Source organism: Pelodiscus sinensis, chromosome 1 (assembly GCF_049634645.1).
Source record: "Pelodiscus sinensis isolate JC-2024 chromosome 1, ASM4963464v1, whole genome shotgun sequence".
NCBI lineage: Eukaryota > Metazoa > Chordata > Testudines > Trionychidae > Pelodiscus > Pelodiscus sinensis.
Window position 1 is genome coordinate 322,149,269 of NC_134711.1, and position 20,398 is coordinate 322,169,666.

General features: G+C 44.6%; 2 protein-coding genes across 4 annotated transcripts in view; one reads left to right on the plus strand and one right to left on the minus strand.

The window, feature by feature from the left end:
• The window catches only part of C2CD3 (C2 domain containing 3 centriole elongation regulator), an 83,213-nt gene extending 63,519 nt beyond the window's left edge, over positions 1-19,694 (minus strand). For all 3 annotated transcript variants that reach the window (XM_075919584.1, XM_075919583.1, XM_075919585.1), the window contains exons 1-11: positions 19,538-19,694; positions 15,681-15,950; positions 14,170-14,327; positions 13,593-13,807; positions 12,643-12,878; positions 11,571-11,691; positions 9,656-9,784; positions 5,257-5,401; positions 4,729-4,907; positions 1,356-1,580; positions 294-406 (exon numbers count right to left, since the gene is read on the minus strand). In XM_075919584.1, the coding sequence (XP_075775699.1) occupies positions 294-406; positions 1,356-1,580; positions 4,729-4,907; positions 5,257-5,401; positions 9,656-9,784; positions 11,571-11,691; positions 12,643-12,878; positions 13,593-13,807; positions 14,170-14,327; positions 15,681-15,950; positions 19,538-19,607 (1,861 nt within the window). In that variant the 5' untranslated portion in view covers positions 19,608-19,694. The remainder of the gene's footprint in view (positions 1-293; positions 407-1,355; positions 1,581-4,728; positions 4,908-5,256; positions 5,402-9,655; positions 9,785-11,570; positions 11,692-12,642; positions 12,879-13,592; positions 13,808-14,169; positions 14,328-15,680; positions 15,951-19,537) is intronic.
• Positions 19,695-19,830: 136 nt separating this feature from the next.
• The window catches only part of PPME1 (protein phosphatase methylesterase 1), a 50,020-nt gene continuing 49,452 nt past the window's right edge, over positions 19,831-20,398 (plus strand). Inside the window, exon 1 of the mRNA XM_075919586.1 lies at positions 19,831-20,107. Within this exon, the coding sequence (XP_075775701.1) occupies positions 20,010-20,107 (98 nt within the window). The 5' untranslated portion in view covers positions 19,831-20,009. The remainder of the gene's footprint in view (positions 20,108-20,398) is intronic.

Genomic DNA, 20,398 nt, shown 5'->3' on the forward strand with positions numbered 1-20,398 from the left:
GTGCATGTTTGAAGTCTCCAGAGAAGAAAGTTCCAACCCACAAGAGGACAGCAGGCAAAGACTACCTCTCAGACCATATCAACAGAGAAGGTGGAGAATGAGGTTCCGAGTCAAGAGTTCTTGCTAGAACCTTAAAATAGTATATCCTAGGTTAGATGCAATTTACACAGGTTCACAGAAGGATATTTTGAGTTTCCTTTTCACACAGCATAATAAAAATATAAGAAAGAGCTAATACATCTCTAAAAGGTGTAGAATTCAACATTAAAGGTTAAGAAAAAAAACCCTCTTACCATCGCCTGTGATTTTACTTGAAGCTATCCGAATTACTTCTGTTGTTAGGGAAATCTGCCCACTTTCATTTTTGGAAACTCCCACTGGAAAGTGGAACTCGACAAAGAAAGTGCTACAAATGAAAAAAAATGAATTAAAGATCCCAGGCTAATAGACCCCTAATAAGTCCATATACATCAGGATTAAACTTTGTAGCCGTAGCATCCACAAGTTTTGGGTCCTCGGGTCCTTCAGTATTAGTGGATTTTTAATGCATATCTTTTATCTGAGTGCTATTGCTACTGAGCCTCAGTTAAAGAACTATTCTTCCAATGCTTCAGGGGGGCAGCCAAGTTAATCCGTAACTGGAAAAACTTAAAAAACCAATAAATGGTCTTGTAGCATCTTAAAGACTAACAAAACATGTAGATAGTATCATGAGCTTTTGTGGGTACAACCCACTTCTTCAAACACAGAATGTAATACAAAATTGTTACTTCAATATCCAAGAACAACATTTGTTAAATCAGAGTTAAGATTGCTTACATGCATGCATTTCCTATACATTAATACAACTTTATTACCTAGACTAAACTCAATTTATATGCTTTATCCTGCAATCATATTATCCAAATGCCTGCACAGATTCTTCACAAATTTGCTTTCATTTTCAGGCTGCAAACACCCACAATACACACACGCAGTTCCTCAATACCACAGAGAAATGCACAATTTCACCTTAAAAAAAAATCTTGATCTTGTAGAAGTCTATCAATGAGACAGGGTGGGTGAGATAATATCTTTTATTGGACCAACTTCTGTTGGTGAGAAAAACACTTTTGATCCTACACAGCACTCCTCAACCACCTTTTCTCTCCAATACCTGGAAGCAACATGCCTTCAACAATGCTGCATATTTAATTAAAGTATTTTCTTTAAAAGACTATGATGTATTATTTTTTAAGACAAGGAGAGGAGAATAAAACCTCAGGATCCTATTGAGATAAGATCAACTGAAATAAAACACCAGCATTCAGAAGAACCCTGGTTCCAAAATCCAGCAAAAGAAAAAAAAATCTTACCGCTTTTTAGATAACATTGGTCTTGGTGGTTTCCCTGTGAAGCTTTTCTTGCCTGGTGTAGACTGGGTGCTTTCAGGAGGAATTCTCAAACTTTCAATTATGACTCGAGCTAAGTGTATTCGACCCAGCAATGCCAATCTATCAACATTTAAGTTTATGGTTTGACCTTCCTCTGCGTATTCTGTTCGAGTGTCAGAAAGTGGTAGTGGTCCAGCAGGAGAACAGCTGAAAAGGGTTAAAACAGAAAATCCAGCTTAAACATTCATTGCAACAAAACCCTAAAAGAAAACTGTAGGCTGCCATTGTATTTTTTTAAATTGTTCGTCATACCTGAGCTTACACATCTGTTCTCGTGCTGTACTGAACGTCTCATCACAAGTTTCCTACTCACCCTTTACATTCAAAGTATGTAAACCACAGATAATGAAGGTGGCTTCTAAATTAAATGTGTTATGTACTTAAAAATCACACATACATTAAGAAAGAAAAGTGCAGATGTTTTCTTTCTGTGCAATTCTATCTGCGTAAATCAGGACACCTTTCCAACTCAGCGCTGCAACAAGAAAAGGCTCAAGGAGCCTAGTATAGTGATGAGAGGGTGCAGAGGTTGCAGCAAACACAGGGCAAGTTCTCGTGTGTGAAGGGGACCAGCAACAGGTCTCTCCACCACTTACATACCATGTGAAACACATCTTGAGGGCTTAAATGCTACAAATGCTTTTTGTGTTGCATTTCCAGACGTGAATTTCACCTTCAGCCAGTAGAATCCAATGATAAGGGAATTTGGGAAAATTAGTATAGGCATTTAGAAGGTCAAGGAAGTATACTGATTTGGATATAAAAACAACTAATGTATTATTAAACTGGGTAACCGGATTTCTGAAAGGTGCCGCTGTAAATGGTGTATGAGACTGACAGTGAAGCTACTCAGTGTGAATACAGTATTACTTGATGTAATTTCCTCTCTATCAGAATCTTTTATGCTAAGAGTTGCATTTATTTCTATTTTTTTCCTTATCTGTTTCATGTTTAGCTGTAGATATTTTTGTAAGTTAGGCAAGGTATCTTGAGCTTTATGTTTATTTTTATGAAGCCTGTAGTAACATACTTTCTGTGGAGGTTTTGTAAAAAAACCATACATTTGTTTAAAACCATTTTCATTTCAAATTTGGTTAAGAACTAGCTTTGTAAAAACAAGTTAATAAAAATGTTACATGCTCTTTTTTTTCCTGTTTCCTTGTTTTTAAATTCCAAAGGAGTCAGATTTTCATGCCTCTGTAATGCAGGCAACCCAAATATTGCATGAAGAACTTCAAAGTAAAACTGGCTATTAACAAAAATGAAAATGGAAGCAGTCATCTTCATAATGTAAGCTAATTGAAATGCAAATAGTAAACAAACAGTACAGAAAATGAAAATATTCAGAATCAGAGTTGTTATCCAGTTGGTAATTCAAAGTGTTATTTATTATTAGAAAGGCAGATACTTCTTTATTTTGCAAACGTGATTCTTAACTTGACTGTATTTCTTTAAGCAGCTGGTCGTATTTTCATACAATAGACATCAAATTCTTAATCAAACTGGTTAGTCAAAGCACTACTGCAGGGGTGGCGAACTCGTTCCGGACAAAGAGCCACAATACCAGTGGAGACAGCATGAAGAGCCCGGGGCAAAGTTGTTGAGGGAAAAAAAAAAAAAGGCAGCGCAGTGCTGGGAGAAAATAGGTGCTAGTACATCCGTCCCAGAACACGGCTTTTTTTTTGGGGTGGGGTGGGGTGGGGTGGGGGGGGGTTAACAATTTTGCCCCAGGTCTTAACGCTATCTTCACTGCAATTGTGGCTCACAAAAAAAGCACTGGGAAGGGGTGAGAGGTGCAAGCTCTTGGAGAGAATTTGGGTGCAGGCGGAAGTAGAGAAGAGGATGCTGGCTCAGGGAGGGGCCTCCAGGCTGGAGAGTGTTGTGGTCAGGTGGAGGGTTGGGGTGCTGAGCAAGCTGCAAGCTTGTGGCTGTGAAGGTGCAGGAGTTTGGGTTGGGGTGCATGAGGGGCTCAGGGCAGGGAGTATGATGGGCTCAGGAAACAGATTTGCAGTGTGTGGATGATGCAGGAGTGTTGTGGCAGAAGACTGGGGATGTGGGAGTGCAGGAGTTCGGGGATGTGAGAGGCTCAGGACAGGGGGTTCCAGTGTATGATAGGCTCAGGTTTGGGTTTGGGGGCGGGGTGCAAGAGTGTTATGATGCTGCAGCCAGATTGGGGCTTGGCCCCAATTGGGGGCTTGTTGGACAGGCTTAATTTTAAAATAAAATATTATGTCAAACACAAAATGTTTCAACCTTGTCTTTATTTATGAGAGGGATGGGGAACCTGTTTTGAGTCAGGGGTCACTGACCCACAGAAAAGACAATTGGGGCCACACAATAGAGATGAAAAAAAAACTGCTCCAAAACCCCCTCAGCCTCACTAATGTGGCCCCAACTGTGCTGGTGGGGGCAGAGGACAGTGTGCTGGGGCAGGGTACTCGTGGGGAAGGGGTTCTGCCCAGGAGGGGACAGAGACTGCTGGGGCCAGTACCTGGGCATCCCGAGTCTCAGGAAGTGCGCTGGCTGCTCTTCCCCTTCCCTCCCACAAGCACTCCCCCTGCTCTAACCCTCCCCTTAGCCAGGCACACCCGCCCCCAACACACCCCCTCCCGCCGAGCCAGGCACCGGCTCAATACCAATCTTCCTCCCACTCTAACCTAATTCTTGGGTTCTGGAGCTGCCGCCGCTGCTACAGCCGCACGTCTCCCTCCAGGCACCTGAGTGCTAAGCAGCCAGCACATTGTGTGCACCCCCCTCCCACCTCCTTCCCCAGAGCCAGAGCCTTCCCTAACCCAATCCCCCTCCCCCATTAACCTTATGCCCTGGTCCCAGAGCCGCCGCTGGCGCCGCCGCTGCACCTGCAGTCAGAGCTGCTGCCTGCGCTCAGCAGCTGGTTGCTTGCATGTGCAGGATATGACATAGTGCACTGGGGGCTGTGTGCGGAATGGCGCGGACCGTGAGCACGCATGCGGCTCACAGCAGCCCAGCTGTGAGAGCGATTGACCTGAGCGGTTCCAGTTCTGTCCCGGTTCCGTCAGGAGCCGCAATTTGCAGCTCGCGAGTCGTGGGTGGGCCACTACTGCACTATATAAAAGTGCAAGTCTGTGGGAATAGAAGTAGTGGTTCTATTTACCATTTATTACGTTGTTATACAGGCCCCATCCAATACTACATGTATGGCCTTAAGGGTGTCACTTGGGCTACAAGAGCCCCACCAGCTAAGAACCACTGATTGCTAATGGCAACTTATGACTGAAGGCGACTGCACAAAGGAATCTGGGACTGAACTATTCACCTGCATTTCATTTCTGTTGCCTTCTCTTTCTGATCACAGATGTTAGAAACAGAAGTTTTTTGTGATCTCTGATGGTTTCTGTGGTCACCTTTCACAAGCTTTTTTGTCCTGATTTCTTTTTCAGATGATGTAACATCCTCATCTTCACTGAGGAAGTCGCTTAAACTAGTATCAGACTTCTAAAAAGAGATATTGGAAAAAACAAAAGTTTATAGTATTAATGCCAACAAAAGGTACACAATAGCCACAACAAATAAGGGTGGGGAAAATTAGCACGTGCTCATATAATGAGATGATCAAAAAGCACACTCACAAGGGGGAAAGAATTAATGCTGCATGGGAAATCTTTATTCTGGCATTTCCCGATGTGAGTATTTGACTGGTCTTTTATTAATAATATTCTTTTGTCAGCTTTTAATATATTGACAAACTTTGATAGGCTACATTACAAAAATGCTGATCTGAAGCTTTGAATTTCTTTTACTGTAGCACTGTGGCCTAAGCATCTTCCCCTGGTCCCCCACTTACATGAGCTTTATAAAACAAATTCTCCAGCAGACTCTGGTCATAGTGAGGATCGTTCAACTCGCTGTCATACACCTCACTTCCTGCAGAAAGAGATTCTGGAGGAGAGCCTATTCCATCCCAGAAACGCACAGGGGATAAATCAGCGCTGTGAACAGAGGAAAAAATATCCCTCTTAATATAGCAGCTACATATGAATTCTAATGGCATTGTTTACAGAACAGCCACCTTTATATACTGATTTGAACTCAGCTGTAATGATCAAACTAACAGTGCATTTAGTGCTTGATCGTAACAAAGAATCCATTTAAGAGATATGGCACAGATGAAAATAAAACAATACTCTGGCTCACATGGACCACCCAGAGCAGTGATACTCAGACTGAGGCTGGGGACCCACAAATGGCTCTTTAATATGTCTCCTGAAGCTCTTTGAAGCACACGATATTAAAACACTGTGTGATTTAATTATTAATTAATCTAAGTTATTACCCAATCAGGATGCATTTGCTATGTTACTAATCAATTGTAGAATACTTGGTAAGTAATTTTGATATTATACAACTGTGACTGATACAAATGTGGATCTTTTGGATAATGATGATAGCTAATTTGGCTCCTCGACCACTGAGGTCTGAGTACCACTGACCTACAGGAATTAATGGGTAGTCCACTTTTCATTAGCCAGTGAATCTGGTGTTGCTTCTAAAACTGTCAAAAGGAGAAAGGACTGAGGAATGGCAATTTAAATAAGTCACTGAATAGCTACCAGATAGTAACAACTTTCAGTTACTACTAACCTGGCTGGATATGTACAGTAAACTTCTGATAATCCGGCACCTTTAGGACCCAGCGGGGGCCAGATTATCAGATATGCCAGACTATCAGAAGGGGGGGGCTATGAGGGGTCTAGGGTGGTGTGGGGGGGATGCCACCCCAGACCCCTCATAGCCCCCCCTTCCGATAGTCCGGCTCTGTACCAGGCGTCCCTGATTCAGCCGCTGCTGGTCAGTTTCAGTAGCAGCTGAATCGGGACGACTGCGGCAGAGCATCTGGGGTGCTGCCGGGTTGGTCCGGTAGCGCCACCCCTTGGCGCTGCAAGATCAACCCGGCAGCACCCCAGTTGCTCTTGGGGACGCCTGGGGCAGAGCAGCTGGGGTGCTGCCGGTTTGGTCCCACAATGCCAAGGGGCGGCGCTACCGGACCAACCCGGCAGCACCCCAGCTGCTCTGCCCCAGATGTCCCCAAGTCAGCCGCCACTGAAACTGACCAGCGGCTGACTCCGGGAAGCCCGGGGCACAGCAGCTCTGCCTCGGGCTTCCTGGAGTCAGCCGCTGGTCAGTTTCAGCGGCGGCTGAATCGGGGACAGCTGGGGTGCTGCCGGGTTGGTCCCGCAGCGCCGAGGGGCAGCGCTACGGGACCTACCGGCAGCACTCCAGCTGCTCTGCCCCCGGCTTCTCCGATTCAGCAGCTGGTCAGTTTCAGCAGCGGCTGAATCGGGGAAGCCGGGGGCAGAGCAGCTCCAATGGTCCAGCTGCCCGGAACACTTCCGGATTCCTGATGGTGCCGGACCACGAGGAGTGCCGGACCACCAGATGCCGGACCAATGGAGTTTTACTGTACTAGTGATCTACTTTAGAAGTGAAAGGCTTCATGCCCTATTACTAATGCCCTGTATTAATAAGCATCCCTTCTCCCCCAAACAACATGATCACTAATAACAAGATTTTTTAAAAGTTTTCACAGTATGGTATTTTAAACTTGTCACTTTTATGAGATGAGCTGCTGAATGTTAGTCCACTTCCTATTAGAAAGTTCTCAATTTCACATTTTACCACACCTCTGAGACACCCAGAGTTAGTTGGCTCTCCATACCCATCCATCACATTGTTCACTGGGAACAGGGTAAAGGTACATTAGTGGAATACTCTTTGTGCTCTGTTCTGACTCAAAACAGCTACTGCAATTTCCAAGGCTGCCAATATGTTCCCATTCACAATGTCAAGCTAAAATCTAAACATACCTCCAATACTGTTAAATAAAAAGAAGCGGAGTTTACAAAAAAAAAGTGAAAGATTTTCACTAGTTTTCACTAAAAAAACAAAACAAAACTTTTCTCTAAAGCAGGGGTCAGCAACCTTTTCAAACCAAAGACCCAAACTACATCAAAATTCAGAACAAGTGGTCAATAAGAATGCCCATTTCCATGACTGAAAATAAACAACTTAATATTATTGATAATTGACATCACAACTGGTCAAATCCAGCTTCATGCACGCATTCAGCCTGTCTTTTGTCAATCTTATGGCGGGGGACTAGATATGTGAGCATATAAGGGGCTCAGGGCAGGGGTTTCAGGTTTATGATAGGCTCAGGGTTGGTGTGTGGTGGAGTGCAGGAGTGTTATGACGCTGTGGCCAGATGGGAGTTGTGCCCAGAATGGAGGCTTGTTGACCCAGCTTCATTTTTAAATAAAGTAAAATATTAAGTCCAACACAAAAGGTTTCAACATTGTCTTTATTTATGGCAGGAGTGAGGAACCTTTTTTGGGTCGGGGACCACTGACCCACAGAAAAATCAGTCAGGGATCACACAAGTGAAAAGCAACAAATAAATAAATAAACAAACTCACATACATACACCACACAACCAAAAAAAAGGGGGGGGGCCCCACTAATGTGGCCCTCCAATTGAAACACTCCCTTGGTGCTCCAGCCACATGATGGGGAGAGGGGAAGGGAGGACTGAGGTTCAAGGCCAGATTTACTCATATGGTGTTCCAGGATTAGTTGATTTTGTGGCCCCGCCCCAGGCTCTGGGGTGGGGCCAAAAATGAGGGGCTAAATGTGTGGGATAGGGCTTCCAGTGAATGGTAGAGGGATGAGGGTGCAAGATCTGGGCAGGAGGTGGGGTGTAGGAAGGGGTGAGGGTGCGAGATCTGGCTGGGAGGTAGTGTACAGGAGCAGGCTGGGAGTAGGGTGTCTGGCTGAGGGGAGGGAGTAAGAGTAATCTGGGGGCAGGGGTCTGGCCAGGGAGCAGGTTGTTTGGCCATGGGGCAGATGTGGGCTGGGGGCAAGATATCTGGCAGGGAACGGGGTAGGGGGATGGGGGGTGAAAGATGCAGGATCTCAGCAGGGGGCTAAGTGAGGAGGTTGGGGGGGTGCAGTGTCTGGGTGGGTGTGGGGGGCACTTTCTTGTTTTTGCACCGTGTGACGTGCACCGTGTAATATGGCCTGCTGCTGTTCCCATTCACCTGAAGGAAGCCTCCAGGAAGGATTTCCAGGGAAAGCCTCCAGGAAGTGTGTCCTGAGAGAAGGAAAATGGCAGCACATGCACTTATTCCCCGCACACCGATCCGGCGGGGAGGCTCAGGGCTTTCTCCCTCTGCAGGAAGCTGGGGCCGTAAGGTTGTAGAACCAATGTTAGCTCCCTACTGCGGTGGGAGCTGGTGGGGCTGAGTTGGGGCTCCATAAGAGCCATATCTGGCTCCCTAGTGAGCCATAATTGGCTCGCGAGCCATAGGTTGTTGATCCCTGGCCTAAAGGGTAGAAAATACGAGAACACAATGGCAAGAAAGCCAGAAAGGAAAACTAACTAGGACTCTCAATCTGCAAAGATTTAAGCACGTTCTTAACTCTACTTGTACAGGTAGCTCCAGTGAAATCAATGACACTATTCATATGTATTAAGTTTTTACTGAAATCAATGTCTAAGTTATTACATCTATTAAATAGTATAAGTCTTTGAAGGCCTGGCATGTCTTCATTATTTAAGTGAGTAAAATTCAAAAAGGAAGCAATTATAAATGGGGAAAATAAATATTTTTTTAAAAAGTTAATAATTTAGATATCAATAATAGTTAAGGATGGTGTTTTAAATTATATACATAGTGTGTATATCTATACAGACTATCTTGAAAAGCCACTTACACAAAAACAGTAAGCATTATTTGTATTTATTACATTTTTAATTACTCTTTGGATGAAGAGTAGAGAAGAGGCAATTTAATAACTGGGCAAGAGGTAAATATAACTAGTGCCACTATTTTGTTTCAAGTCCAGATTGTGTATTTTTTGCCTAATATTTGCCTACAATCTCTGCAGGCACAACATAAATAATAACTAATTACAATAATTGTGCATGTGAGACAATGCTTAATCTTCCAACAATATCAACAATATTCCTCAAACAAAAGAGCCCCGAAACGAAGATGGGCACCAAACTTAAAGAGTAAAATACTTCTTCCTGCCACCAATTGATAACCCAGTACTTCAAAACATTTCCAGAAATGAGGGAGAAGATGCACCGATTCAATAAGCATCTTGTATGATACAAGAAACAGATAACTGGGCCATTTTGGGAATGTTTACGATGACGTCTCAGTGTATACCATAGCACCCACCTGCCTAGTAGTAGCTGTATTGCTCTGTTTTCAGCATGCACGTCAAATTCTTGTACTGTGTACTCAGATGCTAGCAGAGTTGGATCTTCATCAGTAGATATGACATCAGGGTGCAAAGTTTTAAGACTCCTAGATGACAGTAAAGGAAAATGAGGAGTAGTAAAGATAAATAAGTGTTCCTGTTTTTTTCTAGATTTTATCATCAAATACACAGATTCTCTCTTACTTAGCACAAATAACAACCTATATACAGTGTATTTCTATTTGCATTTTAACCCACTAAGTACAAAAGGGCAAATTGTCATACAACACTAGACAGATTTTGCTTCAAGTTACATTTTTTTAATCCCATATTTTAAGTATAATTTATAATGTGCCAAAAGTGTTCCCCATTCTTGCAATTTAAACATGGTAGCTACAGGCTCTCTAAGCACTTTCTCATTCTTTATCTCTTTTAAAAAAAATTGTAAGTGCTCATGAAAGATGCCTGATCAACATTCCTGGGGAGACTGAAATCTTCTACTTATTTACAAATCAAATATAATGTAGGCAGTGGCAACTGTCTCCCACCCTACCAAGGTATCTCTGACTGTGGAATCTCTTTTAGGTCTGACTGGGTATCTTAGCCACTAAACTCATGTAACCTTTTGACTCCACTTAAACTACCAGCAAGCGTGCCAACTGTGGATACCGGTGCATCAGATAAATCACGGACTGGCCTTCAGATGGCAATGATGTTTTGCCATTACCAACATGTACTGGAACTGGTGAGGTGAAATATAAACGCTTATTTACAAGTAGCAGATTTACCTGTGTTCCTCGGGTCAGTAACTCAATTACGTTTTTTTAAACTTTGTTTAAGTTTAAAATAAACCATATGTACCATTATTTTTTGAAACCACAGTGATTACAAAACTTTTTCTGCATTTTCTTTTCTGTCTGCTTTATATATGTATTTTGAGTTTTCTATTTAAGCTGCTATATATTTTAGAGAGTTCGTCTGTCTGGTCAAGAACTCCTCCTAAACAGTAAGAGCTAGAACCACCAAAGCAGTCTCATTCCAGGCACATCCCATTTTCCTGGCACAACCAAACCTTACATTGCTTTAAATTATGATAAGAGGAAGCTGTATAGTGAATTTGGTGGTCCTAACACTTACCATTAGGAGGAGTTCTGGATCAAGCGGACAAGCTCTCTAAAAATATATAGCAGATGGGACTTTAACTTCCTTGTTTGAATAAGAATCATATATATAGTAGCCCAATGTCTGTGACTCTGTAACGCTGTAGAGTTATGTCTTGCCTCTGGGGAGCGCTGTTGCCTCCTGCCGTAGCGCTCAGCTGACTTCTGAGCCGCTCAGCCGGGCCGCCGCGGGGGAGCAAATAGCGCAAGCAACCATTTGGGATCTGCACTCCCCATGCAGCAATGTATGTCAGCGCCCCGCTCCCCCTTCCCCTCCCGCCGTGGCGCTCGGCTGAGTTCTGCACTGCTTAGCCGGGCTGCTGCGGGGGAGCAAGCAGCGCAAGAGACCATTTGGGATCCGCGGTCCCTGTGCTGCATGGGGAGCATGGAGTCCAAACAGCCGCCTGCGCTGCTTGCCCCCGCATGGGGAGCACGGAGCCCAAACCGCCGTTTGGACTCCGTGGTCCCCCAAGTGAGAGGCAGGAGAGGGAGAAGAGAAAGAGAGATGGAGAGAGAGGCAGGAGGCAGAGGAGAGCTGTGAGAGAGAATGGGGAGACAGGAGGAGGAGGAGGAGAGAGAGACACGGACATGGAGGAGAGACCCGAAAAATCCTGTTTTATGACGAGCTACTGGCTAGTACTGAAAGATGTGACAAAGCCCGGGATTACAGGAAAATATAATGCCTCGAAATTTACAGCTTGGAAGCTAAACACATTCCCTCCTTCAAGCTCACTTTGCTGTTGCTTTGAAAGTCTCTCTCTTTATGGGATGAATTTCAATGTCAGTATCTGGGCTGCATTTCATTGCAGAGACAGCCATGGCATTGCGAAGTTTATTGCCTTGATCCAGAAGAGCTGGGAAATAAAAAAAGAATAAAACAAAATCAAAATTGAAATGTAAAATATAAACTCCATATGCACATAAAATAAGTATGCCCGATAGACATGAAAATATTATGTTTGTCTTTATAAAGGGTTCATGACAAAGTGAGATTAAGATTGCTATATACCATAAAGCATACAACACAGTGAAGAGCTAGAGTGAGCAGTCCTACTTCAGCCTTGTGCACAGGTCAGTAAGACACACAACTCATTTGTGCCAGATAGACTGAACCACATGGTAGGAAAAGAGTACGGTAGGTAGGGAAGCCATAAAAGGCTGACTTGACATCCAGAGGTTCCTCACTTGCAGTCCAATTTTAAGCTTTCCCAGTAAATATAATGGACAGCTCAGAAAACTGGTAATAGGATTTATGGAAGCTATTATTACTAGTTTCCCCATCTGATCCCAGCTCAGGATGACAGTGTGCTAATAATACTGGAGTCTGATACCTGATTTGGTGGCCTCTAGGAACTGAGTTAGTGATCTAAGTCCAATTATTATGAGACAAGAATTGGCAGCATAGAAAACACAAAACCCCACTAACACAGTGTGCGCTCTTGACAGCCATTTCAGCAGATGAATCAGGAGACCAATATCATTATCCCTCAAGGTCAAAGACGAGGCAAACTGGTAGGGCAGCATGAGGAAGTTTGTACAGGTGCTGTCCATTCTATACCTGTTCTATGGACAATCCTGCCACCAGCACTAAATTATATCTTTTTTATATATTAAATAAAAAAGTGTTTTAACTGTCAGTGTAAGTTCTCAGTACTGTCACTAGAACATTACAACAAACAATTTTTCCTGAAGTCTTTTGTCTTTACAAGAGTACCAGTTTGTATCGCATGCCAGCTAACTGAAGTATTAATGAGCTTGTACAGTTTCAAATGAAACTGAAACGCTGATGGCAAATATTAACAAACCTGAAAGGAGGTCTTTTGTAGCTGGGTTGTGCAAAGACAATACATGTGCATTATGGTGGCTTCCCATAGGTGTTCCAGCTTGCACCTCAAGATCAGAACTGTTGGGAAATGATGCTTGTTTCTTTAGAGGAGTCATTTTTAAATTTTCATCTGGTAAAATCAGGTGATGCTGAGACCCAGAGAAACCGTTCTTTATGTTCTCAGAATTCTCTTGAAAGAACAAGTGATCTATTCCTCTATTTAAAAAAGACAAAGTTTAGTAAAACCCAAAGTTGATTTGTAAATATAAAGTGCCTCAAACTCTCATGCACATTCCTGCATCCCCCATCTCAAAGAAAACCATGACATTTGTATTTACCTACACAGAGGAAATACTGACTTTTGTTCTTACACTTGCACCATGAACCACACTGACTTAAATTTTAATTGAAACATTTTGGACCACATCTTCAGCGTATGTAAACTGCATAGCTCCAGTGAAGTCAATGGGGCTTTGCAGATTTATATATGCTGAGCATCTGGCCCTTTTTGTTTTCTTAGCTATATGCCTAATTACAATATGAGTTGGACTATACACGGAAGTACTTCTTAATTCATAATTCTGAATAAGGCTATAAGGAAGTGGTGACTGATGGCTTCAAAAGTAGGAGCCAGTTTGTTAGAGTTGTGGTCATGGTGCCATCTGGTCAGCACAAAAGAGATGCCACATATCTCCATGTGATAAGACTGACAGAGGGACAATCGGTCCAAATCTGCATGAGTGTCATTGAAACCTGGAGTATGGGTCAAAACATCACTCAAATTTGTGAAAGCTATAAAAAGTTGCTGTTTCCACAACAAAAATCACAGCCTGTGATTTTCTTATAGCTTTAGTCAGGAACACCTTGCTGCAGCTTAATAAAATATCTGAAATAAAAAGAAATTCCCTTATTTTATCTGGAAAAAGTTACCTAGGAGTAGCAGCCCTGCTGCTATTACCAGACTCTCTTCCAGCCATACCAGGCAGTCCACGTAGTTGGGCTGAAGCAAGAAACTCAGCCTTGCTGGAGTCAGTCATTCCTTTGGTTCCCTGAGCAGAAGCAGCTATGTCTAAACTGACATCTGTTGTTGGGATGGAGCTGTTACTGTCATAGGTTTCAGACAAGGGCTCTAGAACCAGCGATACCTGAAACACACAATGTGAGAAGAACCTGTTTTTTCAGTTACAACATGCTACAAAATATAGAAAGAAAAACAACCATAGAATGTTTGGCTGAATGTTTTATTTCCCATACTAGAGGCAATGTATTTGATACAGTTTTGTTAGATACTAGCTTGATCTCTGGAATATGTGCAAGCAGTTAGTTCTCATTACATATTTTCAATCAAAGGAATCAGTTTCTTCGAGGGAAGATAGCCCCAGGCAAGACTTCTAAAAATAAATAATTTAAAATTAAATATATATTTAGAAGCCTAATTCTAGGCACTAGTATTTTAAAATTTTGGTTCAGCTGAGCTGAGGAGAAAAAAAAAAGATTTCAGTACTACCTGCAGTTCTCCTAGTTTCTCAGATGTTGGTGAAGTAACAGTGAAAAATCCACTGATTGGATGGCTTGGAGATAATTGTGATAGTCCACTGATTTGAGCTCTACCAATTGGAAGATGGTCAGGTTTGGTCATTACTTCCAGTACAAGAACACCCATATCTACAGGAAAGGGAACAGCTAACTTAGATCTGATATAACATAACCTATTAAAAACACCTTTGTAAACAATATTGCAATTAAAATATAATTAAAATTGCAAATTTAAAACAACAACCAAAACAAAGCATCATCATTGAAATAGGGAGAGTGCACTTATATGGGAAGCAACATAGCCAGATGGATCACCTGATTAGGATTCAGGGCAATGGGATTTAATCCTTAGCTCTGGTTTGCCACTTCCCCCTCTATACCTCAGTTTTCCCAATTGTAAATTAGAGTTGTTACTAAGGATGTTAAATATCGATTAATTTACTAGTCAAGTAGTCAATGGAATTTCCGTCAACTAGTCGATTGCCACTTCTGCATTCCTCCTTTAAAATATACAAGGGCCCCATCAGGGGCTCTTGTGCATTTCAAAGCAGAAGTGCCCGTGTGGTGCCCAGAGTGGCATGCCAGCTTTGAAATGTACAAGAGTCCCTAGCAGGGGCTCTTGGGCATTTCAAAGTGGAAGCGCCCACATGGAGCCTGCCGCACAGCTGATCCCGGGCTCTGCGCGGTGCTACTGCTTTGAAGTATCCCCTCTTCCCCCCCTCCCTTTGCTGCTTCTATCTGATAGAGGCAGCAAGGTGAGGGGAAGCAACTAGTCAACTCAACTATCCGATAAGCATTTGCTTATTGGATAGTCGACTAGTCCTTAACATCTTTAGATGATACTCGACCTACTTCGTCAAACACTGAGCTCTATAGATGAAAAACACTAAGTAAGACTATCAAAATGTTATACTGTGAAGAAATTACTATAAATACTAAATTATTAAACACTTACAAGTACTAATATCAAACATAAGCACTTAAACTATTTAAGACCCCAATCTTGCAATAAGGTTCATGCAAGTGTGAGGATCATGCAAGTGTAATGCTCTCTTCATACCGAGCTTGCTGCAAGATTGTGGCCTTTTTTTAAAGGTCCTTGACAGGATCTATTTGTCATCCAGCCATTGCAGCTACAGAAACCCAGAATACATACTATGACACCTATTTGTCTAGAAGACACAGGTCTCTCACTATGTCCTTTGAATCCTTTTTCCATGGTCAGTCTATAAGGATATTTAAGAACCATCAGTACTGTGCGATAGTTTTTAATTTTTATGGTTCTCCTGATGATTCAATGCCCTTTGAAATATGAAACATGAAACACACTACATAAAACCATATTCTAGATTCACTAACAATAAAATTAAGGGGTTATTTTTACACATGAACGCACTTTGCAATTACTGATGAAGTCTACTGAACAGATGTCATGATAGAAATTTCAACTGCAAAATTAATACAGAGCATACACTACTGTACCTGTCAGGTAAGATGCAAACTGTTTTGGTCCACAACGGATTGCATAGTGGGTGGTGGTTTTCACTGCTTTTTGCTCAGTCTGTGAAGTATTCCTGGGAATAAAAAGCGTGCCATCTGATGTTTCCCCCCACCACCTCACTCGGATGAGAACAGTAGCAGGCGGCTTAGAGACCATCCACAAGATTTTACTGACTGTTAACTTCAGAAAGCAGCGCAACTGGCCTTCAACAAGAGGTGGTAAACTTGTAGAAGGGGAGATATCACTGATTCCTGCAGAGATACAAAAAAGAAACAGTATTACTTCTCAAAAACATAAATGCAGTTAACATATTCGAGATACAGATCACTTTATAGAGTTAAAAAAATACTTGGTGTTTCTAATATTCTATGCCACACTTAGGGTTACCCTATAGATGCATATAACATTACAGCCTACAACATGGCTACTCAACGCACGGCCCATAATATCAGCGGCCTGCAGCCTGTCTGTTTGCTGCCTGCGTTGTGGTTTGGGTTTACATGGGGCTCAACACGTGGCTTGCGGGTGGGATCTTTTGAACCTGGCCTCCACTGGGAACACGCTCCACAACGGCGAGTCAATATAATGATCTTCTGTTGATATACATTTTAGTAGTTAAATTCCTGGACTGTCATTGCTCATTAAGGGCATGTCTACACTGCAACACTATTTGGAAATAACTAGCACTATTCTGAAATAACTTAGTCCATGTCTACACAGCAGGCAGTTATTTCGAAATAGTGTCAAAATACTGTCAAGCTAGAGGGTTTCTTACTCCGACTCCTGGAGTGAGGGAAGTTGGAGGAAGAGCACTGTATTTCAAAATAAGTGCTGTGTAGATGCTCCCTATTTCAAAATAAGATTCACAATTGATGTAGCATAATTTGCGTAGCTTATTCGAGTTAAGCCGTGCAGTATAGATGCACCCTAAAAGTGCTGTCATATGGGTGGTAATTGGGTAAATATTGCATTTTATTAATATCAACAGATCTGACTTAAATGGGGCCTAAGTGTTGTGTAATCTTGCCTTAATCTTTGTATTCATGCCCATCAGTGTGAAAGAAGCTATTTGCATGTATATACAACCACACTTCAGTTGCAGCCCTCAACATGTACTGTAAGTATCATTATGGGCCCCAGGGCTTCCAAAATTGAGTAGCTCTGGCCTAACAACATATGTACATGGCAAGTTTTTGGCATTACTGTAACACACCTCATGTTCACATCAGGGATGTAAGGGACTAAACAACTTGCTTCCCCCCTCCCCTTGCTGCCTCTGTGTCAAGGTCTGCAATGAGGGGGAAGCAGAAGCCGGTGTGAGGGGAGGAGGAGGGGAGGCAGAGCCACAGGGGTTCCAAAGCCAGGAGTGCAGAGCGACAGCAGAGGTAGCGAGCCCCACCACGCCTTTATCAGCTAATCAAGTAGCTGATTATCCGCAATTTAACATCCGTAGTTCACATACAAAATATATTGCAACATATATATACTGCTTAGTGAGGAGGGAGAAGCAGTAACAGGAAACTTGGAAATGGCAGAGATGCTCAATGACTTCTTTGTTTCGGTCTTCACCGAGAAGTCTGGAAGTGTGCCTAACATAGTGAATACAAGCAGAGAGGGTAAGTTTAGAAGATAGGATACACAAAGAACAAGTTAAAAATCACTTAGGAAAGTTAGATGTCAGCAAGTCACCAGGTCCTGATGAAATGCATCCCAGGATACTCAAGGAGCTGATAGAGGAGGTATCTGAGCCTTTAGCTATGATTTTTGAAAAATCATGGCAGACAGGGGAGATTCCAGAAGACTGGAAAAGGGCAAATATTGTGCCCATCTATAAAAAGGGGAATAAGAACAACCCAGGAAACTACAGACCAGTCAGTTTAACTCTGTCCCAGGGAAGATAATGGAGCAGGTAATTAAAGAAATCATATACAAACACTTGGAAGGTAATAAAGTGATAGGGAATAGCCAGCATGGGTTTGTGAAGAACAAGTCATGCCAAACTAATCTGATAGCTTTCTTTGATAGGATAACGAGCCTTGTGGATAAGGGAGAAGCGGTGGATGTCATATACCTAGACTTTAGTAAGGCATTTGATACGGTCTCGCATGATATTCTTATTGATAAACTTGGCAAATATAACTTAGATAGGGCCACGATAAGGTGGGTGCATAATTGGCTGGATAACCGTAGTCAGAGAGTTGTTGTTAACAGTTCTAAATCCCGCTGGAAAAGGATAACAAGTGGAGTTCCTCAAGGGTCTGTTTTGGGACCCGTACTGTTCAATATCTTCATCAATGATGTAGATATTCAGATAGAGAGTACGCTTATTAAGTTTGCAGATGATACCAAACTGGGTGGGGTTGCAACTTCTTTGGATGATAGGGACATAATTCAAAATGTCCTTAGCAAGTTAGAGAAATGGTCAGAGGTAAACAGGATGAGGTTTAATAAAGAGAAATGCAAAGTGCTCCACTTAGGAAGGAACAATCAGTTCCATACATACAAGACGGGAAGTGACTGTCTAGGAAGGAGCATGGCGGAAAGGGATCTAGGGGTCATAGTGGACCACAAGTTGAATATGAGTCAACAGTGTGATGCTGTTGCAAAAAAAGCAAATATTATTCTAGGTTGTATCAACAGGTGTGTTGTAAGCAAAACTTGTGAAGTCATTCTGCCGCTCTACTCTGCACTAATTAGGCTTCAGCTGGAGTACTGCGTCCAGTTCTGGGCGCCACATTTCAAGAAAGATGTGGAGAAATTGGAAAGGGTACAGAGAAGAGCGACAAGAATGATTAAAGGTTTAGAGAACATGACCTATGAAGCCAGGCTTCATGAACTGGGCTTGTTTAGTTTGGAAAAAAGAAGATTAAGGGGGGACATGATAGCAGTTTTCAAATATCTAAAAGGGTGTCACAAGGAGGAAGGAGAAAATTTGTTCCTCTTGGTTTCTGAGGACAGGACAAGGAGTAATGAGCTTAAAGTGCAGCAAGGGAGGTTTAGATTGGACATTAGGAAAAAATTCCTAACTGTCAGGGTGATCAAATATTGGAATAAATTGCCAAGGGAGGTGGTGGAATCTCCCTCTCTGGAGATATTTAAGAACAGGTTAGATAGACATCTGTCAGGGATGGTGTAGACGGAGCTTGGTCCTGCCTTGAGGGCGGGGGGCTGGACTCGATGACCTCTCGAGGTCCCTTCCAGTCCTATTATTCTATGAATACACATTCACACCACCGCTGAGACTGTGACTGCAAAACCAACCCTAAGCCACAATGAAAATCGGAAAGTGGTGATGTTACAACTTGTCTGCCCAGCACCACTCTGCAACACGCCCCCCTACCCTTCAGTGAAAGGCCTCCTAGGGCGATTGATGGACAAACTGCAGATCTCTTCTACATCTCCACGCCTATAGCCTCTCCCGACTCCAATGTGCCCTCGGGGTACGTGTTGCGCCAGCAGTGTTACTCCCTATTGCCGATATGGTTGTAAGTACCCACCAAGACCCATATGGCAACTCCCAGCCCTCTGCGGCACCGCAAGGGCACACCCCACATTATAATCCACACAGGCCGCCATGTACCTGCCACCCCCCACAGAGCGCCAAGGTGCTGGCCCCCAGAATCGCGACCCTCCACAGCGCGCAGGGTGCTGCCCCCCCTTCAGATGCCCATCAGAAGATCTGCCCTCTCCTACGGGGCCCGGAGCACCCACCACTACGTGACCGGCGCCACCCACTGCTCGGGGGCCCGCTGCGCCCCGGGGCACCGCCTCCCCGGCTACCGCCCCCGGCCCCGGGGGCCACCCCCCGGCAGCTGCTGCCCCCGCGCAGGGTTCTGACCTCTCCTCTTGCGGGCGGCCCCGCCGCCTCCCACCCTGGGAGCGGGGCCCTTGGGCCTCTTCTGCTTCATCCCCACCCCCCAGCCGCTCCCCCGCGCCAGGCGCGGCCCGCAGCTACCGCCGCTGCCCGGCAACCGCCGCCGCCGCCGCCTCAGCCCGCCGCGGGGCCCGCTGGGACAGGGCGGGAGAGTCTCCGAGCCGCAAGCAGAGCCGCGCAAGCGCACAGCCCAGCGGTAAGAACAACAATCCCCAGGGGGCGCTGCGGCCCCGCTTCCGGCTAAAGAAGATCGCGCGAGGACGGGCACTTCCGGCAGGGGAGGCGCTCCCCGGCATGAGCCCTACCCGGGGGCGGACTCCGTTTCCCGTGGTGCAGTGGGGCGTGGCAGCAGGCACTTCCGGCGCCGGTGGGTGGGGGTAGCCGCTGCTGGCTCGGCGGGGTGATACCTGCCCTTGTGTCTCGGCGTCTTCCCATCATGTCGACCCTGGAGAAACATCTGCACCTGGGCCGCCTGCCCCCACGGCCCGCTGTGCCCGGCGGGGGCGGCCAGTCGGGATCCAAGATGCGCATGGGGTAGGTGGGGGAGCGGGCAGGCGGCGCTGGCCCCCCCGGCGGGGAGGGTCCCTGTCCGGGGCTGGCAGAGCCGGCTGGAGACGGGGGCGGGCTGAGTCTAGGTCACTGATCCCGGGGCGGGAGGGGCGGGGGTTGGGGGGAGACGGGCATTTTACCACTGGGAAGTTGGAGACCAGCAGAGGAGGCGGGGGCGCCTGTTGCGGGGGGATGGGCAGAGGGGGCGGGGGTTGCTGGGGGGATGGACAGAGGAGGCGGGGGAGCCTGTTGGGCGGGGGTTGCTGGGGGGATGAG